This window comes from Tamandua tetradactyla, chromosome 2, assembly GCF_023851605.1.
Source record: "Tamandua tetradactyla isolate mTamTet1 chromosome 2, mTamTet1.pri, whole genome shotgun sequence".
Classification (NCBI taxonomy): domain Eukaryota; kingdom Metazoa; phylum Chordata; class Mammalia; order Pilosa; family Myrmecophagidae; genus Tamandua; species Tamandua tetradactyla.
In genome coordinates, this window is record NC_135328.1 from 188,421,113 (window position 1) to 188,439,500 (window position 18,388).

The 18,388-nt window shown below is 52.6% G+C and overlaps 1 protein-coding gene across 1 annotated transcript in view; it reads left to right on the forward strand.

Moving 5' to 3' along the window:
- The window catches only part of GRIK3 (glutamate ionotropic receptor kainate type subunit 3), a 94,844-nt gene that overhangs the window by 35,042 nt on the left and 41,414 nt on the right, over positions 1-18,388 (forward strand). The window contains exons 7-9 of the mRNA XM_077150261.1: positions 1,820-1,927; positions 5,318-5,431; positions 13,598-13,801. Of these exons, the coding sequence (XP_077006376.1) occupies positions 1,820-1,927; positions 5,318-5,431; positions 13,598-13,801 (426 nt within the window). The remainder of the gene's footprint in view (positions 1-1,819; positions 1,928-5,317; positions 5,432-13,597; positions 13,802-18,388) is intronic.

Below are 18,388 nucleotides of genomic sequence, written 5' to 3' on the forward strand. Positions count from 1 at the left end.
CTTTTATTAATCCCTGAGAAGTAGTAATTTCCCTTTAGTGAAGTCCAGAATGGTTAGGCCACTTGTCATTGTTTTCTAGCCTTCTGCACCCCGAGAGGGTTCCTGCCTGGGTTGTACACCCATCTGCCCACCTGCCCTCTTATCTGGAAGACCTTGCAGCGCTTAGAGCTGCCCATGTTCTTGCAGATTCCCCAGGGCTTTAGTTTGGGACCCAGAGATGAGCTTCTAGGGACCTGAGACTGTGCGTGGGTGCTCGGGTATGTTCAGGGAGAGGCTCTGGAGCTTTTTTCAGAATCTGCCACGGATCAAGAACCCAGTATTAGGGATCAAATGTGGCCAAGCAAGAACTCCAACCCAACTTTCCATTGCAGACCCTCCGCCGCCTGCAGGCTTCTTCTTGGGCACCCTCCTCCCCAGCCTTCCCTCCAACCCAAAGGTCCAGCCGCTGGGTGAGCTCCCAAATTTTCTCCCCTGCTCTTGCTCCCAAGGACTCCAGGATATGTGGGGTTTGTTCACCACCTGGACACAGAAAGCCTATAACTTGAGTTGCCATCTTAACTGTGCAGGAAGGGAACAGGGAAATGGGTCCAGTCTAAGGGGCAGGGGCCGTGAGACCCCAGGTCCTAGTTTAACTCTACAGCTCATTCACCCAAGTTTGGGTGACACACGGCTCTTCTCGTCTGCAAAGCGGGAACCACGATCCCTGCCTGGCCCACCTCCCAGGCTGCCGTGGAGGTTACCTGAGATGAGGAGTGGGACAGTCCCTTGTAGAGTTGAAAGCTCTGGGCCCGCAGGAAAGATATTATCCAGAACAGGAATGGGCCAACTTTTTTCCACAAAGGGCCAAAAATCTTTCAGGCTCCGTGAGCCTCCGCAGTCTTTGTTGTGACTACTCAGCTCTGTCATTACACACAGCGGCCACAGACAGCACACGAACACACTTGTATGTCTGTGCTCTAATAAACTTCATTTTCAGAAACAGTTGGTGAGATTTGGCCCATGGGTGGTAGTTTGCCAGCCCTTGATCTAGAAGGCGTTGCTTTTCTCAGTTAGGTTCTTGTACCTTCTCTGAACCTCTGCCTGCCTCTCTCTGAGTTAACAATGTTAATGATAATAAAAAGTAATGAAAGCTACCATTGATTCAGGCTTTATGTTGCATCGGGTGCTGTTCTAAGTATTTTACATGAGCTGTATCATTTTACCCCCACTGCATTTTGGTACAATCTATCCATTTTATAGATGAGGAAACTGAGGTAGAGAGGTGAAATGAAATGCCTGAGGTCACACAGCTAACTGTGGTTGAACCCAGCACTCTGACCCTAGAGCTTTTAATCACAATGTACTTGGAGCATGAGCAGGAGGTGGTGGGGTGGCTTTCTCTGACTCCCCTGCCTCTCTGGGGACTACTCTAAGTGTCGGGATTTATGGGCAGGCTGGCCTGGCCCCTGGCTTCTCTGCCTCTTGGCAGGTCTCATCCACACGGGCTCTGCCTGCCTGCCTCCCTGCCCCTCTCCAGGGCTCTAATGTGGCCTCCCCCTTCCCATGACTCCAAGGCGGGGGCTCATTTGGGCACATCCGAGAGCGATGTTGTACACGTGAAGGTGCAAATGTAAAGCTGGCTAAAGAGTATAATAGAATTTATGGAAATCGCTGGCTTGCACCGCAGCCCGAGCAATGATGGAGGTGATTATTAATTAATCATGGTCTTGGGGGAACAGTATCAGCGCAAGGAGTAATTAAAATGAAGCATTGTACAGTTGTACCGAATGATGATTTATGAGCCCGAGGAATTGCCGCTCTGCACTCTCCCCTCCGGCAGGCTCAATGGGAAGGATTAACTGGACGGATTGTTTTCAACAAAACCAGTGGCTTACGGACAGATTTCGATCTGGACATTGTCAGCCTGAAGGAGGACGGCCTGGAAAAGGTGCGTGGGGGCAGGAGAAGGTGGCTGGGCAGAGGAGGAGCTGGGGCTCCCCAAATCTCCTACGACAGACCGCAGACATGACCTGGTGTGGCCTGTGCCTCTGCAGAGCCTCGGGCCATCAGAGAACAGGAAAGCCTAAGCAGGCGGGAGGGCTGTGGAACCTCGTGGCCTGGTTCTGGCAGATGCCCAAGCTATCACCCTATGAGCGAGGGCCACTGGGGAAGCTTAGCCTGAAAAAGTGCTAAAAGGCTCATGGGGCAGGCACATCCAGTCTTCACAGAACTGCAGGGCGGTCATGTGCACTGGGGAACACATGTCCTCAGGTCGGAGAAAGTTTCTAACAATCAGAAGAGGACCTGCCTGGAGAGTAGTGAGCTTCCTGTCACTGGCAGTATTTAAGCAAAGATAGGGTGATTGCTTGTCCCGGAGGCTCGAGGTGGTTCTCACACTGAGCTCACCCATTCCACACTTCTAAGGCCTCTGTGATTCCTGGAAGTTTGGCTAGAATAGAGCAGGCTCTACCTGGACTGGAGCCCCCTGTTTGGCTAGTGTAGAAATGTCTATAATGAGGCCAATTCTGGTCCCTGGGAACCCTCAGCATAGTCTCAAAGCCAGGCTGCTGGGCCAGCTTTACTGTCCACCCTGGCTTCTCAGCATGCCCTTGAACCTTGGGGACAAGGACAGAGCCACACTCTTCTTCCCAGGATAGTCTGGTCCCAGATCTCAGACCCTGAGATATAAGGTATAAAATTCAGGGAGCAGGAAAGTAGGGGGACCCCCTCTGGGCTCTCCAGAGTCTTTGGTTAGCCTCCCTTCTCCCCCGCATTGCCTTGTTCCAGGCTTCTGATCCAGATTATTTTAGCACCTGACCTGGACCACTTCTACCCTTGAGCCCTCCAACCACTCCAATGTGCTCACATACGAAGCCCGCCAAAGCACAGCTCTACCCGGCTCAGAAACTTCCCATGGCTCCCCTGTGCTGAGCTGTTATGTGTCAGCCCACCACTGTAGCCTTTAAGGCTCTCCAAGAATGACTCAAATTGTCCCCCTTATTCTCTGCTGCTCCCTGAAACCTATCCCACAGTCCAGGCATGCCCCCTCCCTCCTGCCTTTACTGGCGCAATATCTCTGGTTGCGGAATGTGGCCTCTTGTCTGGATTGCTTGGTTCATTTCCTCAGACACAGACCTCACTCCTTGCACCCTGCAGCCATGGGTGCTCCACTGGCTCTTGAGTCTCCCACCTCCCACACCTGGGGACCTCTGTGCAAGGGAGGGACTAGTGGGGAGCCTTACATTCATCTGCAACTATCTTCAGGCCACATAGAGTATCAGTACTCTGTGATACTCATAGAGTATCAGAGTAAGGACAAGAGCTGTGCCCTTTACTCATAAGAGCATTGAGGCCAGCCAGTCCAACCCTGTACAAACTCTGCGAGTTCTCATCAAGCAATCTTCCAGCTGCTATTTAAACTCTTCCCGTGATGGAAACTTCACTTCCTCCTCTGGCAGTACTACTGAAATCCAGTATTCACTCATGTAGGTGTCTCATCTTTGCTCTCTTGGCTCATCTTGAAGGAAGACCCAATGTTTTAGGGGATGACAACTAGATAGTATATGTGCCACCACTCCCCACTTATGTGCCAGTGGCAGGCATCAACAGTTGATAACAGAGCACTCTTTCCATCTGTAGCAACAGAATCCTCCCACCAGCCCTTGAGGCAATTGTTACAAATGGGTCGTTGCTCATACTCAAGAAAATCTCTCTCTGCCATCCCTGGGCAAAAGTTGGCCTGGAGAGGCATCTACCAAAGGCACCTGGTCACAGCCATCCAGATTGTGAGCAGAGAGCCTCTGAAAGCTGGCCTTGCAACTGGAGCCTCTTCAGTCATAGCTATTCTTATATCCCATAGCACTTGGTATGAGACCATACAGTTGGAGCACAATAGATATTTGCTGGGGTGAGGTATTTGTGAGCCCCTCCTGCTCCAGGCACTCTGCTAGGCACACACCCTCATTCTCAATGGGCTTGGCTCTGAGCTTGGCCCGCTTGAGAGAAGAGCCTCTTTGATTCTGTCTTCTTGTCTCCTCTCTTCTTGCTCTGGCTGATCTGCTGAGCCCCCTAAACACAGGCACCCTGCCTCCCAGATCATGAATTCTGTTTGCTAAGCCGGGTCATCGCTGATCCAGCCAGCTCAAGCTGGTGGCTTGGGGAGGATTAAGGCGGAATTACCCAAGTATAATTACATGTCTCTCTGCTATCTGCTTTGCACAGCTCTTTTAATGGGATGTTTGCATTTGGCCTCTCTGTTTAATTGATTAAGTTTCCTGAGTCCCCCTTTCCCACCAACTCGGCCAAGGACAGAATGGGCATGCTGAGACCTTCTTTGAGAAAGAGGAGCTGAGATGGGTGCAGATATGGATAGAATTGAACAAAAAAAAATGTATTTTTTTTATTTGTGTGCAGATCTTTCTGTGAATATATGCTTTTTTTGTACAACAGATAACTCTATATGCAAGAACGATTATATAATTATATATAAAATAATTATTTAAAAATCTTTAAGAGGTCCAAAGTTTTAGGCCGATTTGTAAACTTGGCCCTTCCTTGCCTGCCTCTAGCCTCATATCCTCAAAGACACTAGCAGAGAGAAAGATCGTGCCACTTTGGCCAGGGTATCTTCCAACTTTAGAAAGAAAACCTCAATACAAACTGCCTCCAAGGCTCCAGTGAGGACCATCCACTCCTTGTCCTACCATCCCCAAAACAGCTACAAAGATCCCTGTCCTGCCCCAGACTGCCTTCTTGCACCATGACACATCCCAACATCCATTTCCTCATTCCACAGATGTTCCCGGCCCTGCCTGGGCTTTGGAGAGACTCTTACCCCAGGGGCTGGCACTAGGGCTGAGACTCAGCGAACAAGCAGATGGGTGTCCAGGGGCTCCCTCAGGAGATGGGAAACCCTCCAGGCTCAGTGTGACTCCTTCCCAACCCAAGGCAAGACCTGGCCCTTATGCAAAACTCCCGATTCCTTCAATACCCTGCTAGGCATCTGTTCAGCTCCAGCCTGGCAGCCCCAGGTTGTTTTCCCCAGGCGCTCCCCGAGGCTCCCTTTGCATTTGCCATCACCCTCTGCATTTTCTCTTCCAGCGGTGGGTGATGAGTTTGTCAGCAAGGGGAGGGGGTAGTCCGCAGGAGACCAGGCACCATGGGGGCCTCCCAGGGAAGGAGCAGGCAGCAGGTTGTTGTCAAGATGGCTTGCTCAGAGCGGGTTAGCAGTGACGATGGGACAACAGTGACGCTCAGCGAGCTGATGGCGTTGCTGATGTGGAGATAGGATGGGAAGCCTGAGGACTCAGCTCTGTTTTCTGTCTGCCTGTCCATCCAGGTTGGGGTGTGGAGTCCTACCGAGGGGCTCAACATCACGGAGGTTGCCAAGGGCCGAGGCCCTAACGTCACTGACTCGCTGACAAACAGGTCCCTCATCATCACCACAGTGCTGGTAAGAGCCTGCAGCCCCTGCAGGAGGGACTGTCCAACTCGGGGTAGGCTGACCGGGCTGGAGACACCGTCCATCTTCCCACCTACATGTCACAGATGGGGTACCTCTTCGGAGGCTGCTGGGAGGCTGGAAGAGGGGGTGATGGAGCTGTAGGGAGGTGCGACCCTTGGGATGGCTCAGGAAGCTCTCAGCAGTCAGAACACAGAGACTCTGCTTGCGGCCACAGGCCAAGGACTCTGGGAGGTGACAGTGGGGTGGCCTCTTCCCAAAGGCAGGGCGGGTCGGCCCTCTGGCCCACCTGAGGCCTGCTTGGCCAGCCCTTCTGCAAAGACCTGGTGATTGCGTCTCACCCCCCTCCACTCCCCAAGCCTCTTGTATCTGAGTAGGAACCATGATAGGGACTTGAAGTAAGGATGGCTCAGCAGCCAGTTGCAAAGGGACTTGGATCTGCCTCTTCCACCTCAGTTCCTGTGGGTCACCTCTGCTGTGGCAGGAGCTGCGGCCATCTCCCAGGGCCCAGGAGTTGCTGGGGAGCCCACACACGTGCCACACCTCAGCGTCCTGTCCCAGAGCTCTCAGCCATGGTCTCTCTACCTGGAAAGAATCACATCCTCATGTGATCTCTATTCCCCAGGACCAAAGGGCACCTTCTTCTCTTGATCCAGTTCAACCCAAGAGGTGACCCTGGGGGTCTCCCAGGCTCTCTGCACCTTGGAGCCACTGGCCTCCCTTAGCTAACAAGTGCTGCATCCACTCCACGTGCCCGAGCTCCTCCTGGAAGTCCTCGGGGTGTCCAAAGCCTCAAGCAGACTCCCAGAGGTGCAGCCTACCCTTGGGGTCCCAAGCCGGTTGGGTTCTTTGGCCCTTTAAAGACAACCCTGGCTCTAGCCAGCTCCTCCTCATAATAAAGCAGACGTGCTTGTAAGGAACATGTGCTAAGGTTGTTCCCGTGCAAAAAAAATGAAAGGTGGGTGTGGGGGAAACTCAGCCAGTTTGGAGTGCTCGGGTAAAGGGAGGATGCCATGGGCTGGGCCGGGGCTGGGAGCTGGCCGAGCTTCCCCCGCCGTCCCCCACACTCAGACGAGGTCTGCCTCCCCTGGGCATGGGAGGGTCCTGTGTCCTCCCTTCTAGGGTAGTGCACCGTGTATGTGCCAGAGGTTGGGTGACGGAGGGCCTGGAACAAGGAAGGATGCCAGAGGGAAAACCCCGCCCTTCCAGAATCCCAAGAGTGGCAGCCCTGGGGGTACTGCTGGCTTCTAGGGAGGGACTTTAGCCCATGGGCCGCATCGCCAGGCCCCAGGGTTTTGATTATTCAGGGAAGCCGGTGGCGATCCAGAGGACCCAGGGCAGCTGCAACGGGCAGGCTGCGGAGACACCTGCCCCACTGCGGGATGACAGCCCTCTGGTATCTCCCCAACACCCACATGTCCTGCCTGCGTTATTGATTGCATTTTTGTTAACTAAAGATTCTAAGAATCACGTTGTTGAAACCAATAAGGCAAAAGATCTCATCAGAAACAGTAAAGAAACTGTAATGTAAAAACCTAGAAGATAAACAAATGAAAAGAGCAAAGGAGTTAGAGTGAAGACTGATGAGTCTAAAAAGAGAGTAAAGGTAGACTTAAGAGAGAACAAAGTAAAACGGTTAAAAAGAAGCTAATAAAGAGAAAATGAAAATACAGAATAAGATGAAAAGGAAAGACATTGAAAGAAAGACGACAAATTAAAATAAATAATTAACAGCTTCGACTAGACAAGATGAAAAAAAAAAGTAAAACCAAAATGTCAAAAAGCGAAAGGATAAAAGTGTAACCAAGTTAAAATAAAAAGGGTAAAAATAAAATAATAAAAAGGTGGTAAAAGATTAAAAGCAGAGCTGCATAAAATGTGAGATATAAATAGAACTACTTTTCAAAAGGCAAGATTTTTTTTAAAAAAAGGTAAAAGTAGTATGATTTAAGAGATTAGGACGAGAGATGATTAAAGGAGCTAAGGTGGTTCAGCCACAAAACAGTGCTCTAAAAAGTAAGAGGCAAGCTAATGATAACAGACGAAAGGATGCAAAATAAAAGCACCTTGAAAGACTGCGGGATTAAATTGTATTTAAATGGCAGCAGCCCGCTTTTAGTGGGGAAAGACCCTTCTGCAGAGGCACAAGGGGTGTGTCTACACGTCGTGGTGGGATCCGGCAGACATCCACAGCTCTTGATCTGCAGCTCTTGCAAGCTTCTTGCAAAGGGTCCCCAACCCGCTGCTCTCAGCCACCCCCCAGAGGTCCCATCTCTAGCGTCCGGCTGGCTCTCAGGTCCCCGAGGGGACAGGGAAGTAGAGAAGCCTCCTTGGCCCCTAACCTGGATTCAGCCACAAGGTGCCCAGGCCAATGGGAGCCCAGCAGCTGCCCTCTCGGTAACATGGGGCGTGGCCAGGGAGCAGGACAGGACCATGCGACAGTCAGGAGCACGGACCCTTGGGTTTGCATCCTGGCTTCTCTGTGAACGAACTGTGACCTGGGGGAAATGTGTCACTGCTCTGTGCCTCAGTTTCCCCATTTGAGAAATAAATAGTGGTGTGATAATAGTACCTACTTCACAGGGTTGAGAAGATGAATGTGATATAAGTGATAGCTGCTAATATTATTATTATTATTTATCATTATTATTATTATTGAATAGAAATCCAATCATAATAAGCTCAGGTTTAATACTATGTGCAGACTGGGAGTTCTAGAAGAAACCTCTGCTTCCATCCACAGGCAGAACTCTGAACATCACCAGAGACTGACCCCTGGCCCTGGGCACAGAAGCAGTCTCTAGCACAGGATGCTGTGGAAACTTGAATTTGCACTTGAAAGCCTTTCAAGTAGGGTGGTGTTCCCTGGCTCACCCCCCCTCCCCCACTTCCTGTTGTCCTTATGGCTACTTCTTATTAGTTTTATTTCCTGGCCAGGCCCTGAAGTGTTGAGGGTTTGCCATGGGTGAACCCCTTTCCAACTCCCAGCTCCAAGCCCCTTACTGATTCATAGACTCCACATCCTGCTCACTACGCCGCCCCCTCACTGGCTGGGGTCCCACTGACACCACGTTGCCCTGGCCTGTGACCCGTAATGACCAGCTCACGGCTGCAGATCCACCCGAAGCAGAGGCCCCCCTCCCCGTGGGTGGACCGCCAGTCATCTCAGCCCCTGCACACATGCCTGAGCTTCTTCGTCCCCGCTGCCCGGACATCCCGGAGGGTTGGGACAGCTCAGCCCTGTGGGGCAGTGAGAGAAGCCCAATCTTTCCTGAAGGCAGGGGGATGAAGGGGTTGACCTCTGGAGCAAAGGCGTGTCACATCCGCTGCCTTTGCACTGGTCTCCCAGAAAGGCTCTCTGTCCAGCGGAATGTGTCATTGGAGTCTCAGGGACCAGAGATGCCCGCTTCCATACAGGGCTTAGGGCTCCTGAAAACCTGCAGCTGGTTCAGATGCCCCAGGGAGAAAGGCTCAGCTGCAGCCTACATGCCCGGCATGCTCTCAGCTGGGGCTCTTCGGGACAGCTGCACTGCTGTGGGGAGTGGCCCAGCCTGGCCCAGCCCCCAGCTGCTCTGGCTGAAAAAACCCAGCCTCTTGCTCTGTAGCCTGAACGCAGGGCCACCTCCTGCTGAGAGCACGCTCCCCTGCCTGCCTGGGAGTGTGTTGTCAGGGCAACAGCACTTTGAGTGACAGGCAGGACTAAGGCCCCAGTACAGGAACATCAAACTGATTTGCCCCCAGAGAACAGGGCATGGGTCCAAGACTCCTGGCCAGAGGGGTTTCTTCTCTTTCTTTTCCCTGGAATCTGGATGTAGCACTGTGCGGGTTCCTCCCAAGCCTACTTCCTATTCTCCCCTATCCTGAAGTCCTAGGTTAGGTGCTCAGGGTCTCTTAACCTAGACAGACAGGTGGACAGAGCCCAGACACCACCCTCGCTGGCCCCCACAAACCTGCATTGGCTTTCTGCCTTCCTGAGACACAAGTAGCAGCAGCAGCAGGAGCCTGGAAACCTGCCCTCCTCCGCCTCCCCCTGCCCCGCCCCAGCCTCTGTGCTGGCTCCACTCTTCCGTGAGCTCATGAAAAATTCATGCCCCCAAACCTCGGCTCACACACCAAGCAAACACTCCCTCCTGGGGGCCCTGCTTCTGAAGGCTCAGGGTTCTTTTGGCTACCGATGTGAGCAGGCGTGTCAGTGCACACGGAGGGGTGTGGTCCACACGCCGGAAACACCTTGACGGGCACGTATTTGCACTCTGTGCACCTCGTGCCCCACAAAGGCTCACCCGCCAGGCAGGCCAGCACCTCGGCACCCAATGGCAGAGAGGGGAACAAAGCAAGGAAAGCCAGAAGCTGAGCTGGAACAGCCGTGCTGGTGCTCTGCCCGGTTCTAACTGGGAGAAGCCAAGGCCTTGGGTCAGCATCCTTGGCCTCTGTGTCTGAGTTTGGGTAGGAAAGCAGGGGGTCTGAGCTCATGACTGTGTGTGCCGGTAGCATTTTGTACATGTGCAAATGGGGCCTGGTATTGCACAGATGAGGAGGCCTCGGGAAAGCAGCTATTAGGTAGTAAGTCCTAGATCCTTCCCCACTGGGAGATAAATCACCAGGACCCCCTTTTCCAAGTCCACCACCCCTATGTGTGAAAAGCTTAACGCCAGGCCTGGTATTCAACATGTCGGTGATCGTGGGGAGACCAGAGCAAGAGCCCCGGCAATGCAACATCGGAAAAGGTTATTTTCCTGGACCCCTGTTTTCTGTGGCTTGTTGAAGAGAAATATTACCCCTGCTCCTCCGGCTATTCTCCCAGAGCAATAGGAGAGCGTGAAGTTATGAAATTGAGGGCACCTTCGCTGAGCAATCGATTAGCAGCCGAGAGAGCTTGTGAATCGGCTGTCTGGACATTTCCAGTAATAAATTGTGAAATAGTCCATGAATAAGTAGTTGGCGGAGTTCAGAATTACCCCCTAGGAAATGTTGCAGGTCTGGAGACACATTACTAAGGCGAGCTCCGTTTTAATGCTCTGGGCTTTGGCTGTTAAATATGTATGCCATCCGCAGAGCACTTCCCGAAATTAATGGCATTTTACAGCTGCTCCGAAGGCAGCATATTTATATGGAGATGTATAGATTCTGGGGCTGTGGTGGCTTCACAAATGAAGTGCTAATTTTAGATGACAGGGCCGGGGAGGGACAGGGAGAGAGGGTCAGGAAGTGAACTATCTCGGGGACCTTTCCGGAAATGGTTTTCTGCTGCCCTCCGTGGTTTTTAACCTTTGATGACATTGGACATGGTCTCGAGGCTGGAAAGGTCTTGGCAGTTAACAAGCCGACCCACAGACAGGAAGAAGAAGAGGAAGATGATGATGATGATGTTAATAATAATTAAATAATGACAGCTGACATTTATGGAGTGCTTACTCTTTGCCAGAGCCTGTTCTAAGCGCTTTTCGTGAATTGACTCGTTTAATCCTCATTATGACCCTGGAAGGTAGGTTTTGTTATTATCCCCATTTTACAGAAGGGAGTAGATTTTTGTTCAGAGGAATCTGTATAGAGTTGATGGTTCTCCCAGGAGAGAGGATGCCTTCTCTCCAAGTCTCTCCTTGAGCCCAAGTCAAGGCCGCCAGGTGCAGCCGTGTAGCTTTGTTCACTGCCCTAGAGCATCTGACCAGAGAGTTGGGACTGAAATCCCAGCCCAGCCCTGCTCACCAATCCCTGTGCCCAGGGTGTGGGGCAGCACCTGCCCAGGGACAGGAGAAGCTTTTTTAATTTGTGCAAAGCCAGTGTATAGACTAGCCAAAGTCCCCTTCCCTTCAGGCAGTCTCGGCATCTTTTCCAGGCCTCTAGTGAATCTCTCACCCCCTTCGTCTGTGGGAGGGGGTGAGGGGCCCTGAGATTTAGCATGGAGTCTAGCCAAATATTCCAGTTTTACATTAAATTAGACTGAGAAGTGATTCTCAGAATCCCTGGAGAGTTGGGAACTCCTCGGAAATTCAGATACTTCCCAGCTCTTTCTTTGAAGCATCCCTAAGGACAGTTGAAAAATCCCGAGTACCTCTGTCACGGGGTGGGATGGGAGTTTGAAAGGTAGCATTGCTGGGGAATCGGCAAATTGGTCCAGCCTGCTGCTGCGGGAGCCTGACAAGGGTGTCTTCTCTGGGCCTCCCACTCCTCACCCCCCCCCCCCAGGGGCCCACCGTGCCAAGTCAGCAGCCCTGCCAGTTGAGAGAAGGATGCGGCACCCCCATAATTATGTGTGTGCCCTCCTTGTGGGCATGTGGACATGAGGTCCCCCGTACATATGCACGCTGTCAGTTGATGGTTCTCATCCATCGCAAAAGGCTTGAGTCATTCTGACATGTGGGGGTGCAGGAGTAGGTTTGGGGAAGATCAGCTAATAGGAAGAGGCCCAGGATTACAGGTAGGAATGGGGTGAGAGGCTGAGGAAGCAGCCCCAAATGAATCAAAAGAAGATTAGTGTTCCCCCCAGGAACAGGACTCAGACTGGCAGCTCTTGGAACTTTCCCTGAGTGTAGGGTCTAAAAGAACAGATTAACTCGGGAGAGGCTGAGCCTTGGGAACAGACTGGAGAGTGGAGCCAGGCAGAGGGGCCGGTTGACTGGGAAAGATTGGAACTAAGCTCCAGCAAACTGTGGTTCAACTCCTGAATCTGCTACTTCCAAGCTGTGTGGCCTTGGAAACTTACTGACCTTCTCTGAGCCTCCGTTTCCTCATCTATCACATGGGAGCAGTGTCATTTGTTTTGCAAGGTTGTGAGCCTTAAATCAAACAGGCTATGAGAAAAAGTTTAAATCAGTGCCTGCTGTGCAGAAGGAACTCAAATAGTTTGAGTTTGTTAAGGACTAGGAGTTCAGCTCATCCACCGGAAAGACCCAGGAGGGGACTTTGTGGATTGAGCAAGCAGAATCACGGAACTGCGTGTTGAGCTGGGTTCTGAGAATATACAGGGGGCTGGATTATGCCACGTCAGAGCCCACGGTTCCTCACGTGGCAGACCTCACACTGAGCGAGGTCAGTGGCCTCTTTCTGCTGGTTTTCCTGCCTCTTCTCCTAGTTCCTCTTTGCAGGGCTCCCCAGGGGGGTTTTCTAAATGAGAAATCAGACAAAGCCCTTCACTGTCTCCCCATCCCCGGGGAGAGTTGTCTCCTGTGCTCTGGCCCCACAGCCACTTCCCTGAGGATCTCCTGTCCATGCACCTCAGGGCCTCTGACCCAGAAGGTGGCTAAGAGCTTGTGCTCTGGGGTCACCCAGCCCTGAGTTCAAATCCTCCCTCTGCACTAGCTGAGTGAATGCTCACAAGTCACTGGTCCTCACTGAACTTCACTCTCAGCATCTACAAAATAATATTACTAGTACCTACCCCAAAGGGAGTTTCCAGTAAGATTGAACGAGGCAATCAGTACTAGCTCTGTCCATCAGGTATCCAGGCTTGGCTGGGCCCTGTGCCCGATGGGCCCCCTGCAGGTATTATCTCATTTGCTGATTCACTGAGGCCTGGCACATTAAATGCTCACTAAATGCAGGCTCACTCCCCTGGTGCACCCAAACGCAGGGGGTGCGGTGGGGAGACCCTTGGAAAGAGAAAAAGATAAGGAGATGTAGATCTACTCTTGTCAACAAGGGTTGGCAGAGAAGTCAGGAAAGATCTTCGATGAAGGGCTTCCTACAGCAGTGGTCCTCAGACTTGCCAGGGCATCAGAGTCCCCTGCAGTGCTTCTGCAAATGCAGTTTGCTGGGTTCGCACCCCAAGATTTCTATTTCAGTAAGTCAGGGGTGGCACCTGAGCATGTGTATTGCAAGAAGTCACCAGGTGATGCCAACACCCCTGGTCCAGGGACCACACTTCGAGGACCCCTGGCCTATGTTACAGGTGCAGCAGAAAGGGCATGAGCTTCGGAATCAAACGGTCTTGGGTTCACATCCCTGACCCAGGGCTGACCAGCCGCGTGACCCTCGGGCAGGTAAACCGGCGAGCACCTGCCTTATGCCAGGAGCTGCCAGGAGGTGGCCGCGTGCAAGGCCCAAAGCTGGCTCTCAGGACACGTGGCTTTCCCTCTCCTGCCTGAACAGGCCATTCGCCTGCCTGAGCTCCCCCAGTTTTTCAAAAACCTTCAGCCCCTCTCCCGTCTGTCCCTGCAGGAGGAGCCCTTTGTCATGTTCCGGAAGTCCGACAGGACCCTGTACGGGAACGACCGGTTCGAGGGCTACTGCGTCGACCTGCTCAAGGAACTGGCCCACATCCTGGGCTTCTCCTACGAGATCCGGCTGGTGGAGGACGGCAAGTACGGGGCGCAGGACGACAAGGGCCAGTGGAATGGCATGGTCAAGGAGCTCATCGACCACGTAAGCCGGGCGGGGGGCGACGGGAGGGTTGGGGGGCTGCTGGGGGGCTTGAAGAAGTCCAGTTTGCACATGAGGATGGGCTTGTCCTGGAAGAGGAGGGCCCTGGGGGCAGGGGACAGGAAGACAGAGGCCTTTCCCTCAGGAGCCCTGCCTAGGAGGAGACCCCCAAGTGAAGAAATGTGCTGTAGCCCTCCCTGGGGGTGCAGAGCGTCTCTGCCTTACCCGTGACCCCCAACTCTCAGACAGTCCCCTGCTACGTCTGCACAGGCATCTGACGCGCGGTCACTCCCACGGGCGTTTTGGATGAGCTTGTCCGGAGCAGCTTCCTTCTGCTTCCTAAAGCCACATGGGTGAGGGGCCCCCACAAAACACATCACCGTGGAGACAAGGACACAGAGATTGAGCCCGCCACTGCCTTGAGTGACTGGAGTCTCGGAGGGAGACAGAGGCTCCAGGATGCTGAGGGCTGGGATGAATGGATGAGCAGAGCTCAGCTATCACAGTGCTAAGGAGGCAGCCTCTTATCAGCCTAGGACAGGGGAGCAAGGAGCTGAAGCAGGCAGGCAGGCAGAGCTCTGGGGAGAGGGGGCGGCTGGTGAAAGGGACCTAAGATTTGCAGGACGGTGGAAGGCAAAGGGAGAGAAGCCACATGCTAGGGACACCACAGCAGGGGAACCAGGAGGCCATCAGTACAAGTCCCGGTTCCTCACTCATGTCGCTATGTGAAACTGTTCTCTGAGCAGTTTTTTTACCTGCAAAATGGGCATGTCAATAGCCACTTCTTCACTGGATTGTGGTGCTGGAGGTGCAATCCTAGGCACACATCATGGCACACAGTAAGCACTCAGCAAGAGGGAGCCAGCGGGGTGGGCCACGGTGGCTCAGCAGGTAGAGTTCTCGCCTGCCATGCCAGAGACCGGGGTTTGATTCCCAGTGCCTGCCCATGCAAAAAAAAAAAAAAGAGGGAGCCAGCCATTGGTCCTCCCGACTACCCGGTGAGGGGCTGCTTTCACCACCCATTTCACAGATGAGGAAGTTGAGGCAGAGAGAGGTTAAAGGCACCAGAGAGCGAGTGGCAGAGCCGAGACTCAAATCCAAGACACATCTGCCTCCAAAGCCTTCCTCTCTCACCCCTGCCGTAGCCATCCTGACCCGGGAACCAGAGCAGAGCTAAGCTCCTGTAGTAGATCTTTGCAATCTGAAAATAACCGGCCAAAGGTGAGGGATAATTTTCACTTTGCCTTTTTGGGGTGGGAGCAGGCAGCGTGAAGCCCTTTATAGCAATTCTACCCCAGCCTGAGTGGGGCTGCCTTGAGGAGTTGGGCGAAAGTGGGGTGGCTGGAGGGCAGTGCAAGAAGATCCAGGCAGAACCTGGTCCAGGGAGCCGTCTCCTAGGGAACTGGGCACCCGTAAAAGTCTGGCAGGAGAGGCGAGTGCTTGAGTCCCACCCTGCTGCTTTGTAGCTGTGTGCTCCTGAGCAAGTTTCTTAACCTCTCTGTGCCTCTGAGTCCTCTGCAAAAAGGAAGTGATACTCTGTGGTAGGTGTGAGGACTAAGAAAATTAATGGATGTGCAGTTTAGAGTCAACACCATATGGATATTTGCTATTATTATTTTCATTTTTGTCACTACAATTATTCCTCAGGGGCTAGGGAGGGGGAGGTTCAGGAAGTCCCTTTATCTCCCTGAGCTCTAGTTTTCTCAATGCGACAGAAAGAATAATAATACCTGCCCCGCATTCTTCCCAGCTTGTTGTGAGGCTCAGAGGAGCTAACCGATGGGGAGGCAATTTCTGGGTTGTGGAATTCAGTGTCAGCGGAGGGGAGTAGTGTTGTCACCGCTATTAGTAATAACTATAATTATTATGGAAATTAGTCAGCGGGCCCCAGAGACATCTCCATCTCATCTGTTCGCCCTGTGCGCTGTGAGCCGGGGCTCTGGAGTCTGGGGCTCTGGGTAGGTCTGTCACTTACAGCTGGGCTGCGGGTTGGGGGAGAGCGGGGGAATCGCATGGACAGTTGTGGCGTGTGCCGGAGTAAGCAGGGCCGAGGCCAGTCATGCCTCCCGCAGCATCTCCAGTGGCCGGAGAGCTTCGAAGGGCCGTTTGCAAGAAAAACCCAGCGGCAGCCGCACCTTCGGAAGCTGACCCTTGGCCGGGGCGAGGAGGGGGCCTCTTCCACGGCCTCCGTGCCGATGGGCGGGGCTTTGGGCAGCCCGGCATCCATCAAGGCCACAAGCCCTGATGGGACACGCAGGGGACCTTGTTAAACCCGATTCCCTACAATTGATGAGCCTATTAATCCTAGCTTGGTGCCATTTTTAATAACATCATAACCATTTATTAGTGTCGTCAGATAATTAGTCTTCCCGCTAGCTCATGGAAAGCGCGCTAAAGGCTTGGCAGTATTATTACTTCCTTATTAGTGCCCTGAACGTAGGCGTAAAAATGATGAATGCCCACCTTTGCAAGTATCTGCTCCCTCCCCGAGACCCCTTTGAGGCCCTGGGGGAGCCTCTGACCAACGGGACTTCGGAAGCCCTTCCCTGACTCCTGTCCCATGCCGTGGGGCCCGCCGTGGAGCAGGGCTGCAGAGGGGCCAGGGCCTCCAAGGATGACTCCCTCCTGCAGAGAGGCCCCTTTCCCCGAGTCGCCTCTTCCTATGGGGCCATGAAGGTGATGGACAGACCAGCAGTCACACCATCCCTCACCCCCTCTCGCTTCCCAATTTTCACTCCCTCTTTTTGCAACCTCTTTCCTCCTCTTTTGAAAATCTGCTCATCTCCATTGTTTAAATTCCTCCAATGTATTTTATGACCCAGGAATCCCATAGAAATGGGTCGAGTTCTGGATCTGGTACATTTTAGCTGGTGATGGGAGAGTCATTGGACCGCTCTGGGCCTCCATGTCCATATCTATGAAAGGGGGGATCAGAGACCCTTCGGCCCAGGATTTGGGGGAAGATGAACCAAGGTATTATACCAGAAACGCTTGGCAGCCTTCATAAGAAGGAGCTGTCTACCCATCATCGTTCTTTCCCTCACTCTTCCAATCTGAACTGTGTGCATGCATGAATCAGATGGCAGCAGGAGAGATGGCCCCTCAGCTGTGGTCTTCCTAGGGGCTCACAGTGGTCCAGGATTTCAACCTTGCCCTGCTGAGCCCATGTATACAGCCTCAGGGAATTGACTCACAATGAACAAACTCAGAGAAACTCAAGGCACCACCAAGAAATGCCAAGGCACCACCCCCCAATCCCTACTTGGAGCATTGGCCTTTGCTGACACCAGGAGGCTCATATCTGCCATCCAGAACATCTGTGGCCTGGTGCCAGGTACCCAGGAGTCTGCTCACTCCTGCAGCTCTTCCTGAACCCCAAGAGAAGAGAACCTGAAGCCAAGAGAAAGGCCTGTAGCTGAAGAAAGGGAGAGAAAAGTCTGGTGGAACCTTGGGGGCTAAACTGAGGAATTTCATTTGTTAATTCCAAGAGCTAAGGAGCACAGTTGATTGATGTGAAGCGAAGGGACGATATCACTAAGTTGGCACTTGAGGAGACCCACTCTGCTGCTAAGCAAAACTGAAGGCCAGTCTGGAGGCTGCTGTTGGAACCTGAGTGAAGGAGAGCTTGGTGGCCCAATTCAGAGTGTTTCAGTGGGAAAGAAAGGAAGGAGGTGGTACAGAGAAGAGATAAGAGAGAATTAACAAGACTGGTGATTGCTTAGATGGAGGAGAGGAGGCAAAAACAAGAATCAAGGAGGGGCAGAAAATTCTAGCTTCAGCAGCTGAGCAAGTAGCAGTGTCATCCCTAGATAGTCTCCTGAAAAAGCAGAGGATTTAGAATCATTTTAGGATGTGGGGATTGGGGTCCCTGTGAGACATGTGGATGGAATATCCAGTAGGTGGCTGGGAACTGAGAGGAGAGAGCAGGGCTGGAGGCAGATATTCTGGAGTCATCAGCTCAGCCAAGGGAGATGAAGATTCCTCAAGAAGAAGAGATGAGAGATGGACAGCATGAATATGTAAGGGAGAAGATGAAAAGGTCGAATCTGCAAGATTCCTGGGCTGGCAAGACCAAAGAAGAATAGGGAGAGTGTGAGCTCATGGAAGCCAAGGAGATGCGGCTACCTGGAGACGGGTGGAATCAGAGTCACAAGCTACAGGGAGGTCAAGGGAAAAGAGGAATGAATAGTGTCAACTGAGCAGATATTGGTGTGACCTCCTAAGGGCACAGGGTCAGTCCCAGTACAGCTCCTTGAGTGCTGCCAACCTGGCCTTCTGCAAACTTTGTTGTCAGAAACCCAGGAATCCTGTCCTGGCTGCTGTCTCAGACACTTGAACCAGAGTGAAGAGAGTGGGGGAAGCAGGAGCCCAATGCTAAGGTGATGCATAAATAGCCTCCAAGCCACAGGAAGCCAGCCCTTGTTTTATCTCTAAGTTGTTTCATTTCCCTTTAACTGTGTATATGGCCAGGTAAGGAGATTTCTTTGGCTCATAGGTAGGGCTGGGCCAAGATGAGGTATGGAACAAGAGGAAGACGATGAGTGGTCACAGGTTGTCCTTCCCCTGTGACAAATAGCACTACCTGAAGGT